The 22089-nt window shown below is 49.0% G+C and overlaps 1 protein-coding gene and 1 long non-coding RNA gene across 7 annotated transcripts; one reads left to right on the forward strand and one right to left on the reverse strand.

Annotated features, from left to right (window-relative positions):
- Positions 1-1129: 1129 nt before the first annotated feature.
- On the reverse strand, positions 1130-20084 carry ITPKC (inositol-trisphosphate 3-kinase C). 6 transcript variants are annotated; one of them, XM_036408009.2, is made up of 7 exons: positions 18818-20082; positions 13728-13827; positions 11677-11890; positions 8147-8351; positions 5733-5834; positions 5083-5154; positions 1130-2548 (listed from the first exon to the last, which is right to left on the reverse strand). In XM_036408009.2, exons 1-7 carry the CDS (start codon positions 19949-19951, stop codon positions 2345-2347), a joined length of 2031 nt encoding a protein of 676 aa, XP_036263902.1. In that variant the 5' UTR covers positions 19952-20082; the 3' UTR covers positions 1130-2344. The 6 variants fall into 6 exon arrangements, 5 of the variants coding, with proteins under 5 accessions (XP_036263902.1, XP_036263905.1, XP_036263903.1 ...); XM_036408012.1 differs by having other exon boundaries at positions 13728-13858; positions 18818-18870; XR_006739602.1 differs by having other exon boundaries at positions 2411-2548; positions 5083-5261; positions 18818-20083.
- LOC118702287 lies at positions 4586-5734 on the forward strand. Its single transcript, XR_004982680.2, has 3 exons — positions 4586-4625; positions 4713-4717; positions 5525-5734. It is a non-coding gene; the product is annotated as an uncharacterized LOC118702287 (long non-coding RNA).
- Positions 20085-22089: the final 2005 nt, after the last annotated feature.

Raw genomic sequence — 22089 nt, forward strand, 5'->3', positions numbered from 1 at the left:
AAGGTCACATAGCTTGGCAAATGGCAGGGTCAGGATTCGAATCAGGCAGATAATACCTACACAGATATAAGTCCTCCTATATAATAAAGAGGTAATATGAAAATTAACCCTCATGTTGCACGATGACTGCGCCCACAGTGGAGGGGGGGTTCCCATAACAACTGATCAGCAGGGACTTGAGGCTGCATGGCTCTGAGGTAGGGGACCTCAGGCCACACCCCCTGCCCTGGTGCCAGGTCGGGGGTCCTCAGGCTGCACCCCCCCACCCTGGCAGGGCTTGATGGGGGATCTCAAGGTGCACCCCCCACCCTGGTGCTGGGGCAGAGGCGGGGGCAGGGGACCTGAGGCCTCACCATTGGCATTGGCTGGGGGACTGAGGCTGCGCCCTCTGCCCAGTGGGGCTTGACGGGGATGGGACCAGCCAAGTCTGGATTTCATCCATTGGGGGTAGGGCCAACTGGGTCTGGGTCTGGGTCTCGTACAATTTTGAGGCGCACACAAGTGGGCGGGGACTTGACTCTGGGTCCTATGGTGTGCCCCAGACTCTGACAGGAGGCAGGTTTTCATATACATTTTACTAATTTTCTTTAATCTCTGACACTTCTATTATAGAAAAAGGGCAAGTAGCAATATTAAAGCATTTCCTCTAATTCCCTTTTAATGTGCACGAATTTCATGCACAGGGGCACTAGTATCTAGATAAATAGGTACGTAGTTTTAGAGAGAGATTAGTTTAATTAATACCTGTTGCCTCCCCTCAGAAAGGGGAGGAACAGATCAGCGTTGATGGCTGCCATGTCTTCAGTACAAAGGGGCTTTAGAGAGACTATATGGTATAAGTATAGTGCTTTTTGTTTTTTAGTGTTTCTAACCAGAAGAGGGGAATCCTCAATCCCAGCCCTAATCCCTCCACCTGCACTTCCCCTTCGCAGCCCTGACAGCAGTGACTGGCCCTCTGGTGAACTGTCCTGGGAGGGTGGGCACTGTCTTGGTCACCACAGTTATCCTGCCTTATCCAGCAGTGAGGCCCAAGAGGAGCAGCTCAGTGAGCACTCCAAGCCTTCATCTGTACCCCAAACCCATCACTGTCCTGAGCTTTGAGCCCATAAAAAAAAAAAAATCCACAAAGTTGGCTTTGAATGTTCTGTTTATTAGGGGTCGTCGTGGGGGGAAGGCAGTGAAGCGATGTTGCCTCCTGTTCCCCAGCACTGCCCCATCTAACAACTACCTGTCTCTCTTGTATAAATAAGTATAAAGGTCCATAGAAAAGGAACAGGCCTCCTGAGCCCTGGAAGACTACATTAGAGTTTTGACCCAGAAAGAGAGCTGCCTGTCCTCCCCAGCCCAGCCCTGAGGGCCAGGAGGCCAGTTAAAAGTACAGGAGGAGAAGGAAGAGGGGCTTTGGTTTGGACCAGGGTGTGCTGGTCACAGCCAGCAGCCCCTCCACTCTCAGCCTCTGACTCAGCAGGGCACTTCTCAGGCAGGGGCCGTGGGGTGCAGGCCACCAAAGGCAGGCAGCTCTGGTTCCCGAGCCAGCTTCCCTGCCCCTGCACCTCAGTCAGCAGGGAGGAAGGGGACCTAACAGGGTAAGGGGAGGAAGTCCCAAAGCTGAGGTGGTGCCAGAGGAATGAGGTTGTGTTGGTCAGTGCTGGCACAGGATGTGGCCGTGGTTTTGGTCTGCAGCCGGTCAGCAAAGCTCTTCCAGGAGCAGGAAGGATCCCATGAGGCCATGGGAGGGCAGGACAGGGTGAATGGGCTCTGCTCAGCAGCGTCAGCTCTCAGGCCGGTCCCATGGTGTCACACCCTTCTCAGCACCTGAAGGGCCCCTAGAAGAGGTGGGACCATCATGCTCCCAGGCAGACAGGCAGCTCCTCATTGGCTCACAAATGAGGTCTGGTCCTGGGGCACCACAGATGAAGCGGATTGGTCCCTGGCATCAGAGCCAGCTTGTAGCCGGAGGGGGCTGACAAGGAGTAGTGATCAGTCATTCCTGTCATGACAGGCATGTGTCAGACCTGTAGCCACAGCATCTGAATGTTCTTTCAGGATGTATGGGTTATTGTGGCCTTCAGCAGCCCCTCTGGAACCTTCCTGGCTGGTCAGAGGACCCTGTCTGGTTCTGACCCACAGTGGGACCCAGCCATGTCATGTCCCCTCTCCAGTCCTTACAACCCCTGGATCATAAAAGGGCTGGGTGTTACTTGGTCTACTGGGCCCTTCAGATCTTCCACACTGGGCTTGAGTGGTGTGCCTCCATGGCTGAACTCAGGCCCCTGCACCCCTCAGGCCTCCTCCAGCCAGCTGGGTACCATCCAATAAAGAATCCTCGCAGAAGGCAAGCAGGTCAGCTCTGGGCCAGCCCCTGAAGAAGGCGAATCATGTTGTCCAGGCCCCAGAGGTAGCCGTCCTCACGATTACCCTCAGCCCAGGGCAGCCGGTGGCTGAGTGTCTGAAGGTCAGGCAGAGCCACTGTCTTGCCAAAGTCGATCATCCAAACCTTGGCCAGGCCAGTGTGGTCATGCACAAAGAGAAGGGAGCTGCCCACCACCTGCAAGGAGGCAGACAGGAGGTTAGGGGCAAAGCACTGGCCAGTGTCTCCTCCCCAAGGGGCATCTGAGCAGGGTGGCTGACCTCATGTACTGTGGAACCAGGTTGCCTGAGTTCAAATCCTGGCTCTGCTACTTATAGGCTGTTATGCCTTGGACAGGTGGCTTAACCTCTCTGACTCTGCCTCCCAATATACAAAGTGGGAATAATAGAATAATAGTGCCATTTACCTGTAAGGTTGCTGTGCACATTACATGTATGAATTAATCATATAAAACACTTAGAACACTTGCAAAATAGCAAATGCACAACACATGTTAACTGGTATTGTTCCTCAAACTGAGCATAAACTCGAATGCCTGCAGGATCCTGAATGGATCAGGAGAGCCGGTGGGGACTAAGAAAGTAGATCATGCTTTCCACTTGCGAATTGCTGCTGATAACCCCAGACAAGTGGCTTCCTTTCTCCAAACCTCGGTTTCCTCATCTATAGAATGGGGGGAAGGGGGGACGACACACAGCCCTACTTCCTGGGGTCACTGGCAGCATTCTTTGATCTACACACTTACCACGTGCCTGTGAGGCTGGGATGTAGCCCTCAGAGATGCTGGTTTTGTTTTTCTAATGAGAAATAGCAGTTTCCTTGCCTTCATCTAAGTCCACATTTGCAAACCCTTCCCTGTTCCTAACCAACTGCAAACTGCACTCCCTGGAGCCAGGGAACCTAGATGATGGGGCAGGCGAGTGGGCGCCTCTGAGGAGAAGCAGATGCTGCCTGCTCTAAATGGCTGTTGACATGTGGCGAGTGGCCTGGTGTTGCCACATCTCCCAATGTGCCAAGGGAAACTGGAAACCCTGATTTTGGTGGGAAGGCCCACGTTTTAAATGTTGGCAACTCATCTTTTACCTTTATTTTTTATTTTTTTTAAAATATATTTTATTGATTTTTTTTTTTTTTAAAAAGAGGAAGGGAGAGGGATAGAGGGTTAGAAACATCAATGAGAGAGAAACATTGATCAGCTGCCTCCTGCACACCTCCCACTGGGGATGTTCCCGCAACCAAGGTACATGCCTTTGACCAGAATCGAACCTGGGACCTTTCAGTCTGCAGCCAACACTCTATCCACTGAGCCAAACCAGTTTTGGCCAGCAACTTGTCTTTTAAAATGTAAAGTCATGCCTTAGCTGGCTCAGTGAATAGAGAATTGGCCTGCGGACTGAAAGGCACAGGGTTTGATTCCGGTCAAGGGCACATGCCTAGGTTGCCAGCTAGATGCCCAGTAAGGGGCATGCGGGAGGCAGCCAATCAGTGATTCTCTCTCATCATTGATGTTTATCTCTCTCCCTTTCTCTTCCTCTCTGAAATCAATAAAAAAATATATTTTTTAAAAAGTTAAGTCACCAAGCAGGTGAAACCAAGCACCAGGACAGATGAGATGAGCTCCCCAGGCCTCCTCTTTGAGACTTGTGTGTAAAGCCCAAAGGCCGTGACAATGACAATGAGGGTGAAGTTTGATAAGAGACATGGCAGTAACAGCTGCACATACTGAAGGTTTACTATGGGCTGCACTGTCCCTGTTTAATCCCTTAACCTTCAGGTTGCCTAGGAGGCAGGCACTCCGTTATTCCATCCTGCAGGTCAGTAGGTAGGCCTGCAGAACTGGGGTCCAAACCCAGGCCAGCCTGACTCTCAGATCAGGGCTCTCCCAGAAGTTAGTGATAGCCAGGAGAAGGTGGAGGGCTTGGGCGTGGGGAGGGAAGAGCTTGGACAGAGGAGGGGAGGAGAGGATGCACAGGATGCTGTCACCACTTCCCAGACTTTCTGAGACAGCCCCAAAGAGAGGAGCCCTTTCAAAGAGACAGGCTGCTGCGGGAGGGAGAGAACCACTGAACCACGAATTCAGGTAACAACAATCCTATATGAGAGGAATATGCTAATTATCCATTACGCCCTGAGGCATACAGACCAGATCAGCGATCAGCAGGAGGGTGGGGATCAGCAGGAGGGTGGGGCGGAGAGCTACACAAGGGGACAGGGCAACTTCCACAGTGAGAACAGCCCAGACTAGCCTGCTGGAGTGAGGTAGAGGGGATCTACAGTAGGGCCGGGCAGCTGGCAGATTCATGTGCAGGGCTTCTAGTTGTAAATAATTATGATTATAAAGTAATTGTAAGAGGTAGGGGTTAAATGTGCTTTTATGCTCCAAATGGTGTTCAACAGTTGCTAGTCTCACACCTGTAAGGAAGCAGCCTGTAAGGAAGATATGGTTCCTCCCTATCTTAGGAGGCAACTGAGGCCTGAGAGGTCACAGAGCAGAGCCAACCTCATCCCAGGCCGCCTGGCTGAGTCCATGCTCCCTGAGATCCCCTGTGCTGCCTACTCTGAAAAGGCACACCCCAAAACATAGGTCTCCTTTTAAACTGCTTTAGCCTTAATTCTGCCAGAGATTTTTCCTCAGGGCAACCTGGACCCCAACCCACCTCCACCTCACACATACACAGGACCCTCTCTCCCCTGGGGGCCGGGACTCACACCTCATGGGTCTTGAAGAAGGGGGAGTTCTCCAGAGCTTCTCGGAGTTCTTCTAGGCGTGCCACGTACTTTCTCTGTTTGAGGGGGAGAGTTTCTTGGTTAGCACAGGGACTGTGTGGGTCCTTCCCCATTTGAGATCTGGCCTCATCCCGTACCCGACCAGGAGGGAAAAAGGGGAGCCATGGGGAAAACGGGAGGTGAGGTTGGAAACATAGGGGTGGCACAGACAAGGGTAAGGTTAGTAGATTACATGAATACCCATAACTCCCAGCAGCTCCTCCCATAAAGAGGTGGAGTCTGTTACCCTCTACTCTAGGCTTGGTCATAACTTGCTTTGGCCAACAGAACATGGCAGAAATGAGGGTGTCTTAGCCATCAAGAGGCTTTGCATTTCCGTTTGTTCTCTTGGTCACGGGTTTCCACTGTGAGAACAGCCCAGACTAGCCTGACAAGGGGAGGAGTCATCACCCGAGGCTACCAGATACAGGGGCAGGCAATCCTAGAAATCCAGCTCCGGCCCAGCCACCCACTGACCCGGATGGTGAACAACACCACCCAGTACCAGCCAACCTCAGCCCTAAGCAAAATACAGGGGCAACAGTGACAGTGGTGGCCCTGAACTGCTAAGTCGGGGGCACGGTGTCCCACTCACCAGGATTCCAAGGTTCCCATCCACAAAGTCCTCCAACACCTTTGTCACTTGCTCTAGCTTCTGTGTCTTCTTGAAGTTGGTGTTGCAGGTCCCATCGGCTTTCTGCAGGACAAAGATTGAAGGTCCAGTGTCATAACTTTCCTTCCCATGCCCGACACCAACCAGCCGCAGGCACTTCCTGGGGCCACCTGCCTGCCTCCACATTCACCTGCTGTTCACAGAAGCCAGCCCACCTGCCCAGCTCAGATCAAACCAGCCCCAAGTCACACTCCTGAGCAGCTAGTCCTCCCAAGTCTAACCTGCACCCCCTGGTTGAGCCAGTCTAGCCAGATGTGTTCTGGAAGGGGTAAATCTGGCTTTGAATTGTGTCTCTGCTACTTCCTAGCTGGGTGGCTTTAAACAAGTCACTTTATCTGTCTCAACCTTAGTTTCTTCATCTAGGAAATGGGAATTGTGCTAAAGCTGTTCAGAATAGAGGAGACTGGGTATGTAGGATGCATGGCACAGTGCTTGGCACATAGTAAGCAAGCACTCAATAAGTACTGTTATTTTTTATCTCTGAGAGGACCACTTGAGTCGTACTGTCATGCTGTGCCAGGTACCAAGTGGGCACTGCTAACATGGTGGTAACAGGACAGACACAGTCAGATGAGGGGGACAGATATTGAATTAGAACATCACAAAGGGAGATAAGAATAATGAAGGAGCCGAGGCCAGTTTGGCTCAGTGGTGGAGCGTCGGTCTGCGGACTGAAAGGCCCTGGGTTCGATTCCGGTTAAGGGCATGTACGTTGGTTGCGGGCACATCCCCGGTGGAGGATGTGCAGGAGGCAGCTGGTCGATGTTTCTCTCTCATCGACGTTTCTGGCTCTCTATCTCTCTCCCTTCCTCTCTGTAAAAAAATCAATAAAATATATATTTTTAAAAAAGAATAATGAAGGAGTAATGGAGTTATGAGGAGGTGTGGAGGAAGTGGAAAGACAGAAAAATGACTGGAAGCCAACTGGGAGAAAAGAAGAGGGAAGAACAGTCCTGCCAGAGGGAACAGAAAGTGCAGAGGCCACGACCCTTTCAAGGAAATGAAGCTTCACTGTAGCCTGAAGGTAAACAAGGAGGAAGAGAGGGATGAGGATTGAGGCTAGATGGTGGAGGGTCCTCTAGGTCAGGGAACATCTCTTAAGGGCTCTAGGGAGCCATTGAAGAGTTTCAAATAGGAAAATGACACACCCGGATAGACTTCTATCCGAGGAGGCTATGGGGAAAGAAGCACTCTCAAAAATTGCTGGTGGAGTGCACAATAACACACTTATGGAATGGGTTCGGCAACCTCTAGCAACATTCCCAATGCATTTCATCATTGACTCAGTTGTCCTGCTTCTGGGAATCTAGTCTACAGCTAAATCTCATGCTTGCAAAATGCCTTACTGGTTGTTCTAAGTGATCCATTGAGGTGTTTTTGTAATGACAAAAAATGGAAGCAACCCAGGTGGCCATCTATAGGAGTCTATGGCACATCCACAAAAAGCTATTACAGTTCAAGAAAAAAAAAGGCCATGACCGGTTTGGCTTGGTGGATAGAACGTCGGCCTGCGGACTGAAGGGTCCCATGTTCAATTCCGGTCAAGGGCATGTACATTGGTTGCGGGCACGTCCCCATTAGGGGGCGTGCAGGAGGCAGCTGATCAATAACTCTCTCTCATCGATATTTCTAACTATCTCTCTCCCTTCTTCTCTGTAAAAAATCAATAAAATATATTTTTTTTAATTAAAAAAAATAATTTAAAAAAAAGGAAGAGAAAACTCTCTATGAGATGATATGCCATCTTTTGTGTCAAGAAGGGTGGAATTTTTAGGATATACAATTGAATTTGTGTGCATTTGCAGGAAGAGAAATAAGATACTTATAAAGTGATTCCCTGAGAGTAGGTGGGGGGTGAGGTGGGGAGAGGGACAGAATGGGAAGGACAGCCACAGGATCAGCAGAGATTTCCTCTGCACACCCTTTTATAACATAATTTTGACTTTTGAATGGTGTGACTACTTATTTAAAAAATTAGATTTAATTTACAAAAAGAAAAAAAAAGGAAGAAAGGAAAGAGAAAAATCTCCCTGAGGGGGAAAAAGGATCGCTCCAGCTGATGTGTTGGATGATGATCAGAGGAGGCTGAGCAGAAAACAGGGCCAGACTAGGACAGGGCCATGGGAGGAAAGAAGGCGACTCGAGATGCTCAGGCAGAGGGATGAACAGCACTTGGTCACTGATGGATGTGGGGTGAGAGGAGCAGGACCTCTCCTAGCCCCATCTTTTCTGCAGTCTCCTACTCTCTTTCCTGTTTTTCCTGACACCCGTGCTCCCTTAGTAGCCCTGCCTAGATATAGTCCTCAAGCGACAGGCTAGCAGCTCCTGGACCTCACCTTGATGCCCTCAATGCGGAAGCCCAGCGTGGAGGTTGAGCTCACAGTCTCCCTCCACTGCATGTAGCGAGGCTTGGTGACGGCACCCTGGGCGTGCTCCTCAGGGGTGGGGGCCTTGGGGTCCACAGCCACCATCTTCTCATACATGTCCTTGCGGGGCCGGGGCCGTTCCCGAGCCTTCACCAGCTCCTCCTCCAGGTAGGTCCTGGGACACAGAGGATGTGACACCGTGGGCATTTCTGAAACACAAAGCGCTACCCTGCCCAGTGTGGCTCAGTTGGTTGGGCATTCTACCGTGCACCAAAGGTGCTGGTTTGATTCCTGGTCAGGACACATGCCCGGGTTGTGGACTGGATCTCCAGCAGGAGGCAGCCATCATCAATGTTTCGATCATCAATGTTTCTTTCTCTCTCCCTCTCCCTTCCTCTTTATAAAATCAATAAAAATATATTAGAAAAACAACAACAAAAAATAAATAAATAAAAATAAATAAATAAATAAGTGAAAAACAACAATACAAACCTACCAACCATAATGAAAAAAGTTGACAAACTGGACTAAATTAAAAGTATTCTCTTTATCAAAAGACAGTACTAAGAGAGTGAAATGGGAGGTTGGAGAATGTGTGCGTAGGTATGTAAAAGACTTGTATCCAGAGCATATAAAAAATTACAAAAAAAGAAAAGAAAAGAAAAAGAAAAAGAAAAAAAAATTACAAGTCAAAAGAAAAAGATAGCCCAACAGAAAAATGGGCAAAGTATTCAAACAGGCACCTTTTAAATGGCCAATCAACACTCAGCTTCTCTGGTCATCAAAGAAATAGAACTAAAACCATAAAGTGTTGGTGAGACGATAGAGTAACTGGATCTCACAAACACTGGTGGGAATGTACGTACAACTACTTTAAAGGCAGACTTGGAACTAACTTAAAAAATGCCCATCCTGCCCTGACTGGTGTTGCTCAGAAGGTGGAATATCATCCCACACACCAAACGGTCTCGGGTTCGATTCCTGGTCAAGGGCATGTACCTAGGTTGCAGTTTCAATTATCCCAGGTCCCGGTCAGGGCACTGCGGGAGGCAACCAATCAATGTCTCTTTTTCTTTTCTTTTTTTTTTAATAAATTTTTATTGTTCATATTATTACAAATGTTCCTTCCCCTCCCCACTCCATTGCTTTCCTCCACCAGGTTCCCACCCCCACCCTCTGCCCTTTCCCCACCCCCCATTGTCCTCATCCATAGGTGCAGTTTATGTTCAGTCTCTTCCAACATCTCCCTCTCCCCTTTTCCCCAAGAATCGTCAGTTCACTCCCTTCCATACCTCTGATTCTATTATATTCAACAGTTAATATTGTTCATCAGATTTTTTTTTAAATTTCCTTGGTTTTTAGATTCACTTGTTGATAATTACATATTTGTTGTTCATAATTTTTATCTTTATTTATTTTCTCTTCCGAAAGAACCCCCTTCAGCAATTCATATAATTCTGGTTTGGTGGTGATGAACTCCTTAACTTTTTTTTTATTAGTGAAGTTCTTTATCTGGCCTTCGATTCTGAGTGATAGCTTTGCTGGATAGAGTATTTTTGGCTGTAGGTTCTTACTATTCATCACCTTGAATATTTCTTGCCATTCCCGTCTGGCCTGCATGGTTTCTGTTGAGAAATCAGTTAACAATCATATAGGTGCTCCTTTATAGGTAACTACCTGCTTTGCTCTTGCTGCTTTTAATATTCTCTCTTTGTCTTTTGTTCTTGGGATTTTAATTATGATTTGTCTTGGTGTGGTCCTCTTTGGATTCCTTTTGTTTGGAGTTCTGTGCGCTTCCTGAACTTGTAAGTCTAATTCTTTCACCAGGTGGGGGAAGTTTTCTGTCACTATTTCTTTCAGTATGTTTTCGATATCTTGCTCTCTCTCATCTTCTGGGACCCCCATAATTCTGCTGTTGGTTCGCTTGAAGTTGTCCCAGAGATTTCTTAGATTATCTTCAATTTTCTGAATTCTCTTGCCTTCTTGCTTCTGCGGAGGAGTGTCTTCTGGCTCTTTATGTTCCAAATCTTTGACTTGATTCTTGCGATCTTCCATTCTGTTTTTAGGACTCTGTATAATATTTTTTTTAATATATTTTATTGATTTTACACAGAGAGGAATTGAGAGGGATAGAGAGTTAGAAACGTCGATGAAAGAGAAACATTGACCAGCTGCCTCTTGCACACCCCCCACTGGGGATGTGCCTGCAACCAAGGCACATGCCCCTGACCGGAATCGAACCCGGGACCTCTCAGTCCGCAGGCCGACGCTCTATCCACTGAGCCAAACCGGTCCCGGCAATATTTTTTATTTCAGACAACATATTCTTTATTTCTTGTTGATCCCTTATCATTTCTTGTTGATTCTTTATTAATTCTAGTTGATCCCTTTTCATATCCTCATAGGTCTTATTGACCTTTTCTAGGAAATTCTTGAAAAACCTTTTAAGCGTAGATTTGAACTCTATAACCAGTCGCTTTTTGTCCTCCATTTCTTTCGTTTGTGATCTATTTTGTTGTCTCTGCATTTTCGTAGCTTCCCTGATGGGGCAGGGTTTCAGGGTGGAGCTTACAGCCTTGGCTTCTGTCAGCCCCACCCTATGCGGTTCCTGAGTCTCAGTAATCTCCAGGGTCCTTCAGTACTCCTGGCAAGCACCTCTGAGATAAAGGTGCCCTCGATTTTCGCCTGCTACCAAACAGTCTAGGCTCTCCCCCAATGAGCCGGAACTGGGGTTTAGTTCAGTTAAAAGTGGGATTGGAGGTGGCGTTCAGAGCAGTCCGGAGCTTTTGTCTCCTTCCCGCCAGGGCAATCCCGCGGCACAGCCAACCATCCCTTCTCTGCGCGCAATGTGTGTGCCTCTGGGACCTCCTTTTGCCGCTCCCCTGGGGTTCTGCCTTACAGCCCAGCTCCCTATGGATGAGCCTGGGTCCCGGGGTCTGGCCTAAAACTGGTGTTCAGAGCAGTCGGAACTGGGGCCCAGCACAGTCAGAGCTTTTATCTCCTTCCTGCTAGGGAACGCCGGCCAGGCACTCAGCCTCCTTCCTCTCCGGCTCTGTCCTCTCTGCACGCCCCGTGTCTCCGTATCTTAGGCTTTTACAGCTCCTCTGCCCTTCCTTCTGGTTTTCTCCTTGCTTCTCGTTGTGGAATTTCCAGTCAGTCGACTTTCCTGTCGTTCTGGGTAATGTCCATTTTATATTTTAGTTGTATTTTATTGAAATTGTTGTGTGCGGCTGTGGCTAGGTGTTTACCTGTGCAGCCATCTTGGAATCTCCACCAATGTTTCTTTTGCTGCTGCTGCTGCTGCTGCTGCTGCTTCTTCTTCTTCTTCTTCTTCTTCTTCTTCTTCTTCTTCTTCTTTCTCTCTCTCTCTCTCTCTCTCTCTCTCTCTCTCTGTCTCTGTCTCTCTCTCTTTCTGCATTCCACTCTCTCTAAAAATCAATGGGGTGAAAATGCCCACTCCTGACCCTCCACCCCTGCCTCAGGGCTGTCCCTGAACCCACCTGCTGCCCATCTTGCAATCCATGATGGAGGGGCCCTCGAAGTCCGCCAACAGATCTTCCATCTGGTTGAAGGCCTGATCATCCCTTTGCACCACACCATAATATGTTGGCACAAAAGGCCGCAGGGGGTCGTTCATCAGCTGCTCCAGGCTGCGCTGCTCACACTGACAGAAACGCTTTAGAATCCGGCCATCCTCTCCCGCCTGGAAGTTCCCTGTGAGCAGAACAATCAATGAGAGTCAGAAACTGTATCAGCAAGAGAATCCCTGTATCCTGCATATATCAGACCCTGGACACTGTCATTTTGCCTGGCAGTTCTACAGCACTTTCTCGCCTTCCCTGCAATTCTCAAAATCATAGCCAGGGTTGCAAAGGAAGAGATATTTCTGCTCTTTGTTTAGACAAAGTCCTCTTCACAGCAGATTGTGTCATCCTTTGTTTTATATGTTCACAATAAGCTGTGGGAATTTTTGTGAGCTCTGAGTCCAGAACCTAACTCTCCAGAGCAGATATGCATTTGCTTCTGGGGCCTATTTAAGTTAATTTATAAATCTGACATTTCTTGGACCATGCAGGCCCTTGGTATAGATTAGAATTACAATTCTTACTGAGGCAGGTTATATTTTCCAAAGATGGTACAATAGTTCCTGTCCCGCATACTCTTCTAGAATGTTGCCAATACTTAGCAAGAAGTGGAATCTCTTCTCCCCTTGAATCTTGGAGGCTATGGCAGAAGCATGACCGTGTGACCTCATAGTCTAGGTCATGTAAGGAGATTCAACTTCCACTTTGTTGGGACTCCTGACTGAAAAGCCTGTCTTTGCCGTCCTGAGCTGTCACATTAAAAACGTTACTTCTCAAGGCCACCATACCGTGAGGAAGCCCAAGCAGCTACATGAAGAAGCCACAACCAGGCTTTTCAGCCAGGAGTCCCAAATAAGACCCAGCCAATAGTCAATATCAATTGCCAGGCATGTGAGTGAATAGCCCTCCAAAAGTTTCCAGCTTGCAGCCTTCAAGTTGTCCTAACTGAGTTCCCAGATACCACAGAGCAGCAACAAGCCATCCCTGCCAGGCCCTGTCTGAATTCCCAACCCCAAACCTATGAGGGGAATACTATGGTACTTCTATTTCACTAATTTTTTTAACTACCACTAAGTTTTGAGTTTTGTGGGGGTTTTGAATTATTTTAAACTCAGTAATAGTAACTAGAACACATACTGATGGCAAGCCTGTGTTTACAGTTTGAGGGGGCCTTGCCTTTTCTCTGACTCGGATCTAAGGATGAATAAGGCAGATGAGTTCTCTTTGCCACTGGGTAAGGTTTGTTTAATCAAGCTCACTGCCCAATTTTGTAAATAAAGTCTTATTGAGACACAGGCACACATGTTTATGTATTATCTATGGCTACTTTCATGCAGCCACCATAAAGTTGAGTAGTTTACTTATTATCTAGACCTTTACAAAAAAATCTATATGTTAGGCATATGCTAGGCATTGTGCCAGAGATATTGTGCTAGGCCCTGGGAAGAAACTATTGCAGCTGGTGTTTATTGAGGGCCTACTAAGCTCTGGACATGGGGCAAGGACAGGGAATGATAATTTCCATACACGAGGGGCCTGTGTCTCAGTCTCAATATTCATTTTTATTTTAACCCTTCAGTTAACTCTGCAAGGGAGGGACAATTATCTCCATGTTACAGTTGAGCAAACTGGGCCCAGTGAGGGAAAGTAACTTGCCCAGGGTCACTCACAAATAAAAAGAAGAACTAGGATTTAAGTCTAGGCCTTCTGTCCCCAGGGTCAAGGACACACAGACACACACACCATTGGGATAACAGGGAGCAGCCCTCAACTCTGATGTATAAATCGCCCAGCCCAGGCCTAAGCACTTCAAATAACAACCCCATGAGATGGGGCTATCACAAAGCCCATTTCACAGACGAGGAAACTAAACTACAGGGAGCAGCTCTGTAGCTATCTGTCCCCAGTTCGGCGGCGTCTCTGCCCAGCCTTGTCTGCCCCCTGCCCTCCACTGCCTCTGCTCTCACCAGCATGTCCGGACAGCTGGACCCAAGGGTAGTGTTTTCGGAAGGAGACGACAAAGGGCGAATACTTCAGAACTGTCTTCAGCTTCTTCCAGGTTTTGTTCTGTGAGGAGCAGAGCAGGGTGGGGTCAAGACTGAGGCCGAGAAGGGAAGGGAATGCAGATATTGCCATGAAAGGGAATGAAGGTGGACCTGGGACCTTTACAAGGTCAAGGGGCTTCCTGAGATCAATGCCCCCAAGATGGTTGGGGTGAGCCAAGCCCACTTACTCCAAGAATCACAATATCCCTCAAAGGCCTCCACAAAGGTGGGGAAGAGTCTCTGTCCATTTCTTCCTGTCATCACTTCCTTTGCATCTGTGTCTCTCTGTCCTCCAAAGAGTAAAGATAGGCCTGTTTTTATTGCAGTACCAAGCAACCCGCAAGCCTCCCCCAACATACATACACATACCAAAAGCCTGGAAGCCTCATTTCTGTCCAACAACCAAGTGAGACCTTACAGGGAAAATGACAGAGGCAGGGGCTGATGAATGGAGGCCACCTCACAAAGAGAAGAAACTGAGACAGGTGACAAAGTGACGACAGAGACAGAGAGACATGGGCAGAGACGGAGATGCAGCAGTCATGAGCTGCTCACCCAATAGCTTCAGCCCTTCCCCTCACAGGCACATCCCTGTGCTCTTTTTTTCTTTTCTTTTTTTAATTGACTTCAGAGAGGAAGGAAGAGGGAGAGAGAGAGATAGAAACATCAATGATGAGAGAGAATCATTGATCAGCTGCCTCCTACACACCCCACAATGGGGATCGAGCCCGCACCCGAGCATGTGCCTTGACTGAGAATCAACCTATGACCTCCTGGTTCATAGGTAGATTGAGCCATGCTGGACGTGTCCCTGCATATATATATATATTTTATTTATTTATTTATTTATTTATTTATTTATTTATTTATTTATTTTGTTCCTCCCTCTTGAACGTGGAGTTACTGACTTGCTGTGGCCAATGAAATACGAACAGAAGTGTCACTTTTGGGTGGAAACCTTAAAGCCACTGTGTTTTTCTATGTTCTTTTCCCTATTGTAGAAAGAGTGGAAAGAGAAATGGAGACTTCCTCAGCTCCCTCACCCACCACTGACCATGGTCAACATGAAGGATGAACAAAGATAACCTTTGCTTCTCCAAATCACTAAGTTTTGGGTTGTTTATTACTACAGCAAATCCTGACCTATTCTGAATAACACAGATAAACACTGAGTTACTAGAAGACACAGAAAGGGAGACAGACACGAAGTAATGGCAGGGAAAGAAACAGACAGAGGCAGAGAACAGATAGAGAGTAATAGAAAATCAGAGAAGCAAACAGTTCTGCTCTTTATGTGAGAGTGACCCTGGGCAAGTTACTTTCCCTCACCGGGCCCAGCGTCCTCATCTGTAACATGGAGATAGTTGTATCATGTTGCCTCAGCTAAGCGCTTCTTTAGACTGTGTGTCTGATTCACTTGTGCACACACACAAATGCATTCTCTGCTCCAAGCACACAGCAGACCCTTAGCTCCATTGGGAGAATGGAACACCTCCAGAGAGGCTGTGTGCTCATCCCTCCTATCCCCCACCATCCCAGGATCAAGGGCATGCTCTCTCCCAACCCCTCAGAGCCCAGCTCCCCAGCAGACATCTAATTGAGGTGGGAAGGTCAAGCAGTCAGGGTGCTGGGCTGCAGGATTCAGGAAGACCTTTTCCCTAGCCCCTACCGCCTCCAGCTCACAGGAGTGGAGAGGTGATTAATAAAGGTTCCTGTTTACTAAGCACCTGGAACATTCCAGGCATAATGACAAAGACTCAGTGTGCCATAACCTACTTAATCCTAAACATACAACCCCAGGAGAATTGACTCTGCTACAGAGGAAGAAACAAAGGCTCAGAGGGATTAGTCACTCGCCTAAAACACAGTTCTTTCTACCTCTGGTCTGACGCCCCTCTGACCTAGGCTTGGGGTGAGCCAAGCCCACTTACTCCAGTGATTACAAGGTCACCCAAAGGTCTGTCTGCAACCCTGCTAACAAGCTCTGAGGGCAGGGACTGAGTTGTCATGATTATGACTGTGCCCCAGCTTATGGCCTGATACACAACAGGAGCTCCAAAAATGTTGCTGGGATCGAAGGAGGTTGGTTGCACCCATTTATTTTTATTTTTTAAATCATAAGCAGATTTCAGATCTTCTCTTTTTTCTTAGATCTGATGGCTAGGTTAGCTTTCTCAGATGATTTCATGATGGTCTCAGCTCACATGCCCCCTCCTTCAGGAAGCCCTCTGATACCCCAGGTCTGACCAGTCACCTCCTCTGCATTCCCACAATCCTCTGGGCTTCCTCTATCCCAGCCTGACCACTCTGAGCTGTCACAGCCTGGGGGTGGGGTCTGTCCCCTTCCTGGCCCTGAGAGCTCCATGAGGTGTGTCTTGATCTCTGCTGTGTCCCCAGCAAATGGCCTGACACATTGTAGAGGTGCAGGGACTGTTTGTTGTCTGAGTAGGAGGACGGAATGGATGTGAGAAAGGAGGAGGGAGAAAAAGAAGAAAGTAGTGAAGCTTTAAGGTCAGATGGGATTTCAAAATGAAGAGAGAAGGAAGCAAGGGTATTCTGCGCAGCAGGAACAGCTTGAGCAATGAGTGGAGGCAGGATGGCGGCAGAGTGTTCGAGGAACAGTGTGTACTTCGGCTTTGTTACAGCAGGGGTGGGGGGAGAAGGGAAGCTGAACATGGGAAGGAGCCTGGAGACAGGAAGCTCTGAACACAGTACTGGACTTCTGATCGCTATCAGCAAGGCCCTGGGGAGCCTTCAGAGGCGCTGGAGCAGGCAAAGTTCAAAAGTTGATCAGTGGTGGGCTATGGAGGAAGATTCTGGAAGAATGAGAAAAAGCTGGAGGCAGGAAACCTGAAGGAAAGTAAATTAGGGAGGATCCACACACCGAAGGGGTTAAAATGACTGTTTTAGTCTTGGCAAACATGGCTCAGTGGTAAGAGCATTGGCCTGGGCACCGGAAGGTCTCAGGTTCCATTCCTGGTCAAGGGCATGTACCTGGGTTGCAGGTTCCATCCCCACCCCTGGCCAAGGCATGTACAGGAGGCAACCAATCCATGTGTCAATCTCATATTGATGTTTCTCTCCTCTCACTCTCTCCCCTTCTACTCTAAAAATCAGTGAAAAAATACCCTCACTCCATGGGTGAGGATTAAATAAATAAATAAACAAACGAACATAACTGAGTTTTAAACTCAGCCAGAATTGAGTTAAAATCCTCAGGTCTTGCCCTAGCTGGTTTGACTCAATGGATACAGCATCAACCTGTGCACTGAAGGGTCCTAGGTTCGATTCTGGCCAACGGCACATGCCTGGGCTGCAGGCTCGATCTCTCTCCCTCTCCCTTCCTCTCTAAAAGGGAGGAAGATAAAATAAAATATATATATATTTTTTAAATCCTCAGGTCTGGCTCCAACCAGACTTGGCCAACCTAAGCAAGTGACTTCACCACTCTAGGCCTCAGTTTACTGATCTGTAAAATGGAAATAATAATAATCCCAATCTTACAGTGCTGTTATAGGAATTCAGAGTTAACATACAGTCCAGCCAACATGGCTCAGTGGTTGAGCATCAACCTATGAACCAGGAGGTCCCAGTTAAATTCATGGTCAGGACTCAATCCCCTGTAGTGGGCATGCAGGAGGCAGCCAATCAATGATTCTCTCTCATTAATGCTCCTTTCTCTCCCTCTTCTCTCTTCCTCTCTGAAATCAATATATATATTTTAAAGAGTTAATACATATAAAGCACTTAGAAAAGTGCTATATTTAGTAAGGATCTGAATCTCAGCTCTGTATCTTCCAAGGTGTGTGACCTTGGACAAGTGTCTTTGACCTCTTGTCTGTGCCTCAACTTCATCTATAAAATGAGACAAGAATAGCACTTACCTCCTAAGGCTGCTGTATGAGAATTAAATGAGTTAATACGAGCAAGAAGCTTCCTATAGGGCTGGGCATGAATGGTTTTTTCTTCACCTACTTCCAGCTCAGGTGTACTGAGATGCCAGAGGTGAGAGTAGGCAGAGGGAACAGCAATGGCAGACAGCCCATGGGTCAACTCCTTTGCTCTGGCATAGGCAGGCTGAGGCAGGTCTGTCTTTCACACCTGTGGCCACATGTGTGAGCATGTACTTCAGGGAGGCATGTGGGGTGAGGGGGATGAGGGTGGACTCCAGCCAAGGGCCCCAAACAATGGGACTACCAAGTGGGCGGGCCCATGGGAGGCTCTCACACCTGACTCTGCTGACTCTCCTGAACCTGCCCCGCCAGCCCTCCTGATTCATCAGCAGAGAACCACACCCATGCTGGGGGGAGGGGGGCGGCTGTAAACAAGAATCTGCCAGGGGCCCCTGGGGAGCTGGGGACAATGGAGAGACTGAAGGGTCCCTGGCTAGGTTGGGGGGGGGGGGGGGTCCCTGAGCATTTTGGGTTTACACAGCCCTTTGAGAATCTAATAAAATCTGGGTGGGGGGCTCACACCCTACAAAAGTGAATGAACTAAGGGTGGTAAAGTTTCAGGACGCCTTAAGACAGCCACAGGCCCCAGACTAAGAAATGTGGGGTAGCCAAGAAAGTACACCTTTTGTCCCCCTATACTATTGCTGTTCAGATTTTGGGGTCACACTTCACAGTTCAGAGGGTCCAACAGAAGTCATGGACCCTTGCTGAAAAAAATGTGCACACACACACACACACATACACACACACACACCAGCTCACACCACCATATGATTCCTGGGCATAAAGTCAGCCAGTGGCTATCCATCTGAGACTTCAGGACTGGAGGCAGTGGATGAGGGGGAGAGGGGAGACAGTGGGTGAGGGGGTGGGAGGATTAGGAGGAGGGTCCCAGCAGAGGGATGGTAGTATCCCAGCTGTCAGAGGGAGAAGGTAAATGGATGGAAGAAGTTCCTGGAGATGAAATTGCTGATAGGTGCTAGAGAACTTCTCAAAGCAAAGCAGGGGAATAAGGGGTTTGGAGGGATGTGGCTTAAGGGCAAGATGGGTCCCACTCACCCCAGACCTGTCCTCAGGGTCGCTGGAACCTCCACCCCCGGCCACCACGTCATCCTCAGACTCATCGAAAGAGGAGGCGGAGGAGAAGCCTCCACTGCCCACTTCAGCCTGGGAGAGGAGTCCCACTGGCTGAGCCTCAGGCTCGGGGGTTTCAGGAGTGATGATGAGGCGGGGCACAGGGGTCAGGGAGTTATACCCCAGGTGAGAGTACAGGTGAGTCACCAAATGTCCAGGTTCTGGTTCCGCTAACGGGCCATCTTGGTTGGGCTCCCCCAAAGAGTAGTGTGTCCCGGGCTCTGTCTGGGGTCCTTGAGTATCTTGTGTCTGTGCACCATCAGTGCCAGGCTGTGTCCGGAAGCCATCAGTAGCTTGTGGTGTTGGGAAACCATCAGTGCCAACCTGTCTCCAGGTTGTTTCAGTGTCCTGTTGTATCTGGGAGCCACCAGTGTGAGACAATGTCCAGGGGCCTTCGGGATCCTGTTGTGTCCCGGAGCCATCAGGGTACAGTTCCTGCCAGGCCCCCTCCAGCTGAGTCTGAAGGCTGGAGCTCTTTTGGCGGGTCCAGGGGTGGTCCGTCCAGGGCTTGGACCTCTCTGGCTGGGTCTGTGACCCATGGATCTCTGACTCTGTCCAGGCCACATCAACGCTTGGATGTGTCCAGAGCCTGGCCCTCTGTGGCCGAGCCTGGAGGCCAGGCCTGCGTGGGTCCGAACAAAATCCATCTGTGCCAGTCTCCTCCGTGCAGGGGCCGGGGGTGTCCGGCTCTGACCAGTGGCTGCTCCTCTCTGGATGTGTCCGCAGGCTGGACCGGTCTGGCTCCGTCTTCTGACTGGGCCGCTCTGTCTCCGCTCCGAGCCCGGCAGCTTCAGGCTCGGTTGGTCTGTCTGTGCCCGGTTCAGGCCCCAGGCTGGCCTTCTCGCATTCAGAGTGGAGGCAGGACCCCGTGGCCCCGGCCCGGGGCCCGCCCCCCTCCGGCCGCCCCGCCGGGCCCCCGGCGCCGGGCCCCGGGCGCTGCTGCCCAGGCTGCCGCCGCCGCCCCCCTCGCGGCGCCTCCAGCCCCATGCGGGCCCCCGCTACCGGCAGCGCCCCGGGCTCTGCCTCGTTCACACCCCCCCGGCACGGGCAGCGTCTCATGCCCGCTCCCTCAGCTCGGACTTCGGCCCGACACGGCCCCTCCTGGCCCTTTAAATCCCGAGAGGGGTGTGGCGGGGGATCCCCGACTCGCGGTTCCGGCCCGCGGATCTCCAGTCCACACAGTGGTTAACCGATACTCCACCTCCGGGGAAGCCCGAGGCCCCGCCCACAGGACGTGGCGTAGGGGGCGGGGCGCAGGGCGGGACCTCGTCTGTCCCCGCCCCCTCCCGCGGAGGGATGGAGTCCCAGCGCCACAAGGTGATCCTGGTGAGGTGTAGGCCCCCTGGGGTCCTGCTTGAGGGGCAGTGGGGCCCCTCCCTAGAACCCCGCGACTAATCTAACCTCCCTACACTTTGAGTGACCAATCAAGCCTCTTATAACTCTCGGGGACGAGTCCAGCAGCGTTCCAAAGACTTGGGGATCCCAGGGATGTGTGAGTTTGAGACCCACCTCTGCCAATTCCCAGCTGTGTTACCTTGAACGAATGGCTTCCGCCCTTACCCGAGCTCATTTTGTCACCTGTTAAATGAGGGTACATAATATTACTTGATTGTTTCGAAAAAATGTGTTCAATACCACAAAAGCCAAGTACGTTACCAGCAGGGAAATTGAGGCCCAGAGTAGTGAATTTGCCTAAGGTCAAAGGGAGGTTAGATGAGGGACAAAGCAAGGGATGGCCTTAACTCATCCTGGCTCCAACAGACTTGTATCCGCTGAACCTCAGTTTCCTCATCTGTAAAAAGGGGATAGCAATGATAATTTCCCCACCGGGTTATGGGAATTTTTTTTGGGGGGGGCGTTATGGGAATTTTTTTTTGGGGGGGGGTTATGGGAATTTTTATTTATTTACAGCAACATAGACATTTGTGTACTTGCTTTGTGCCATGGACTGTACTTACCACTTTATACCCTGTACCTTTTGAGGTAGGAATTACCACCATCCATGGTCAGGGAAACAGAGGCACAGAAAGTCAAAATCCAAGATCACATATCTAAATTGTGTAGATCTGAACCTAGGCCAACCTTATCCAAAGTCTGAGCTTTTGTTCCCTACTGGGTGATATAACTTGCTTTTGAGGTTGGGGTGTTGGAGGAGGAGCTGGAAGTAAGAGTATTTTCTCTAAATTAGATCATAACCCTCTGTTCAGAACACTCCATGTTTCCCATCCCACTCAGGGTAAAAGCCACAGTCCTCCTCATGGCTCATATATTCTACATGATCTGGCTCTAGTTATCTCCCAAACCAAATCTCCTCTCTTTTCCTTATTCTGCCCATTGGCCTCCGAGGATCCACTGGTTGATCCTTCTGCCTGGAACACCCTTCCCTCAGGAATAGTTCCCTCCCTAACCTTCTTCAAGTCTTTGTTTCAATGTCACCTCCTCAGCGAGGCCTTTCTGAACATCCTATATAATCTCACATTCTTCCTTCCTCTCCTTGACCCCCTTCCCAGGTTTATTTTTCTCTTTAACACATGTCACCTTATTAAACATACAGGCATATCACAGAGATATTGTGGGTTTGATTCCAGCCCACCACAATGAAGTGAATACAGCAATAAAGTAAGTCAAGGAATTTTTTGGTTTCCCAATGCATGTAAAAGTTATATTTACACTATATTGTAGTCTGCCCTGTTTCCCCGAAAATAAGACAGTGTCTTATATTAATTTTTGCTCCCAAAGATGCGCTAGGTCTTATTTTCAGGGGATGTCTTACTTTTCCATGAAGAAGAATACGGTACACATTTATTGTTAAATGAAAATAAAGGAAATTTATTACTTGTATACGGTACGGTAGTACGGTAGTTGTCAACACAAACCAGACAAACTGTGAATCCTACAGTATCAAGAATTTACTCATTTATTCAATGACAATCATGTCATCATCTTCTGGAACATCATCATAACAATCCAATTCCTGAATTTCATGGTGAATTTCTTGTGAAGAAATTCCATTTCTTTCAGAATCAGTGGACCAAATCTCTCATGTTTAGCCTAGGGGGGGGCCTTATTTTCAGGGGGGGCTGCCATATATTTCACTCAGAAGGAAACCTGTAAGTAGGTCTTATTTTCGGAGGATGTCTTATTTTCAGGGAAACATGGTATTAAGTGTATGATCGCATTATGCCTAAAAAAACAAT

Source organism: Pipistrellus kuhlii, unplaced genomic scaffold, assembly GCF_014108245.1.
Source record: "Pipistrellus kuhlii isolate mPipKuh1 unplaced genomic scaffold, mPipKuh1.p scaffold_m20_p_38, whole genome shotgun sequence".
NCBI lineage: Eukaryota > Metazoa > Chordata > Mammalia > Chiroptera > Vespertilionidae > Pipistrellus > Pipistrellus kuhlii.

Excerpts from the sequence above, each read along its gene's own strand:
- ITPKC (XM_036408009.2), bottom strand. The coding sequence starts at position 19,951 with ATGAGACGCTGCCCGTGCCGGGGGGGTGTGAACGAGGCAGAGCCCGGG. Across the intron at positions 13,828-18,817 it reads ACCCTGAGGACAGGTCTGGG|AACAAAACCTGGAAGAAGCT; the intron begins GTGAGTGGGACC and ends TGCTCCTCACAG. Across the intron at positions 5,155-5,732 it reads ATGGGAACCTTGGAATCCTG|AGAAAGTACGTGGCACGCCT; the intron begins GTGAGTGGGACA and ends CCCCTCAAACAG.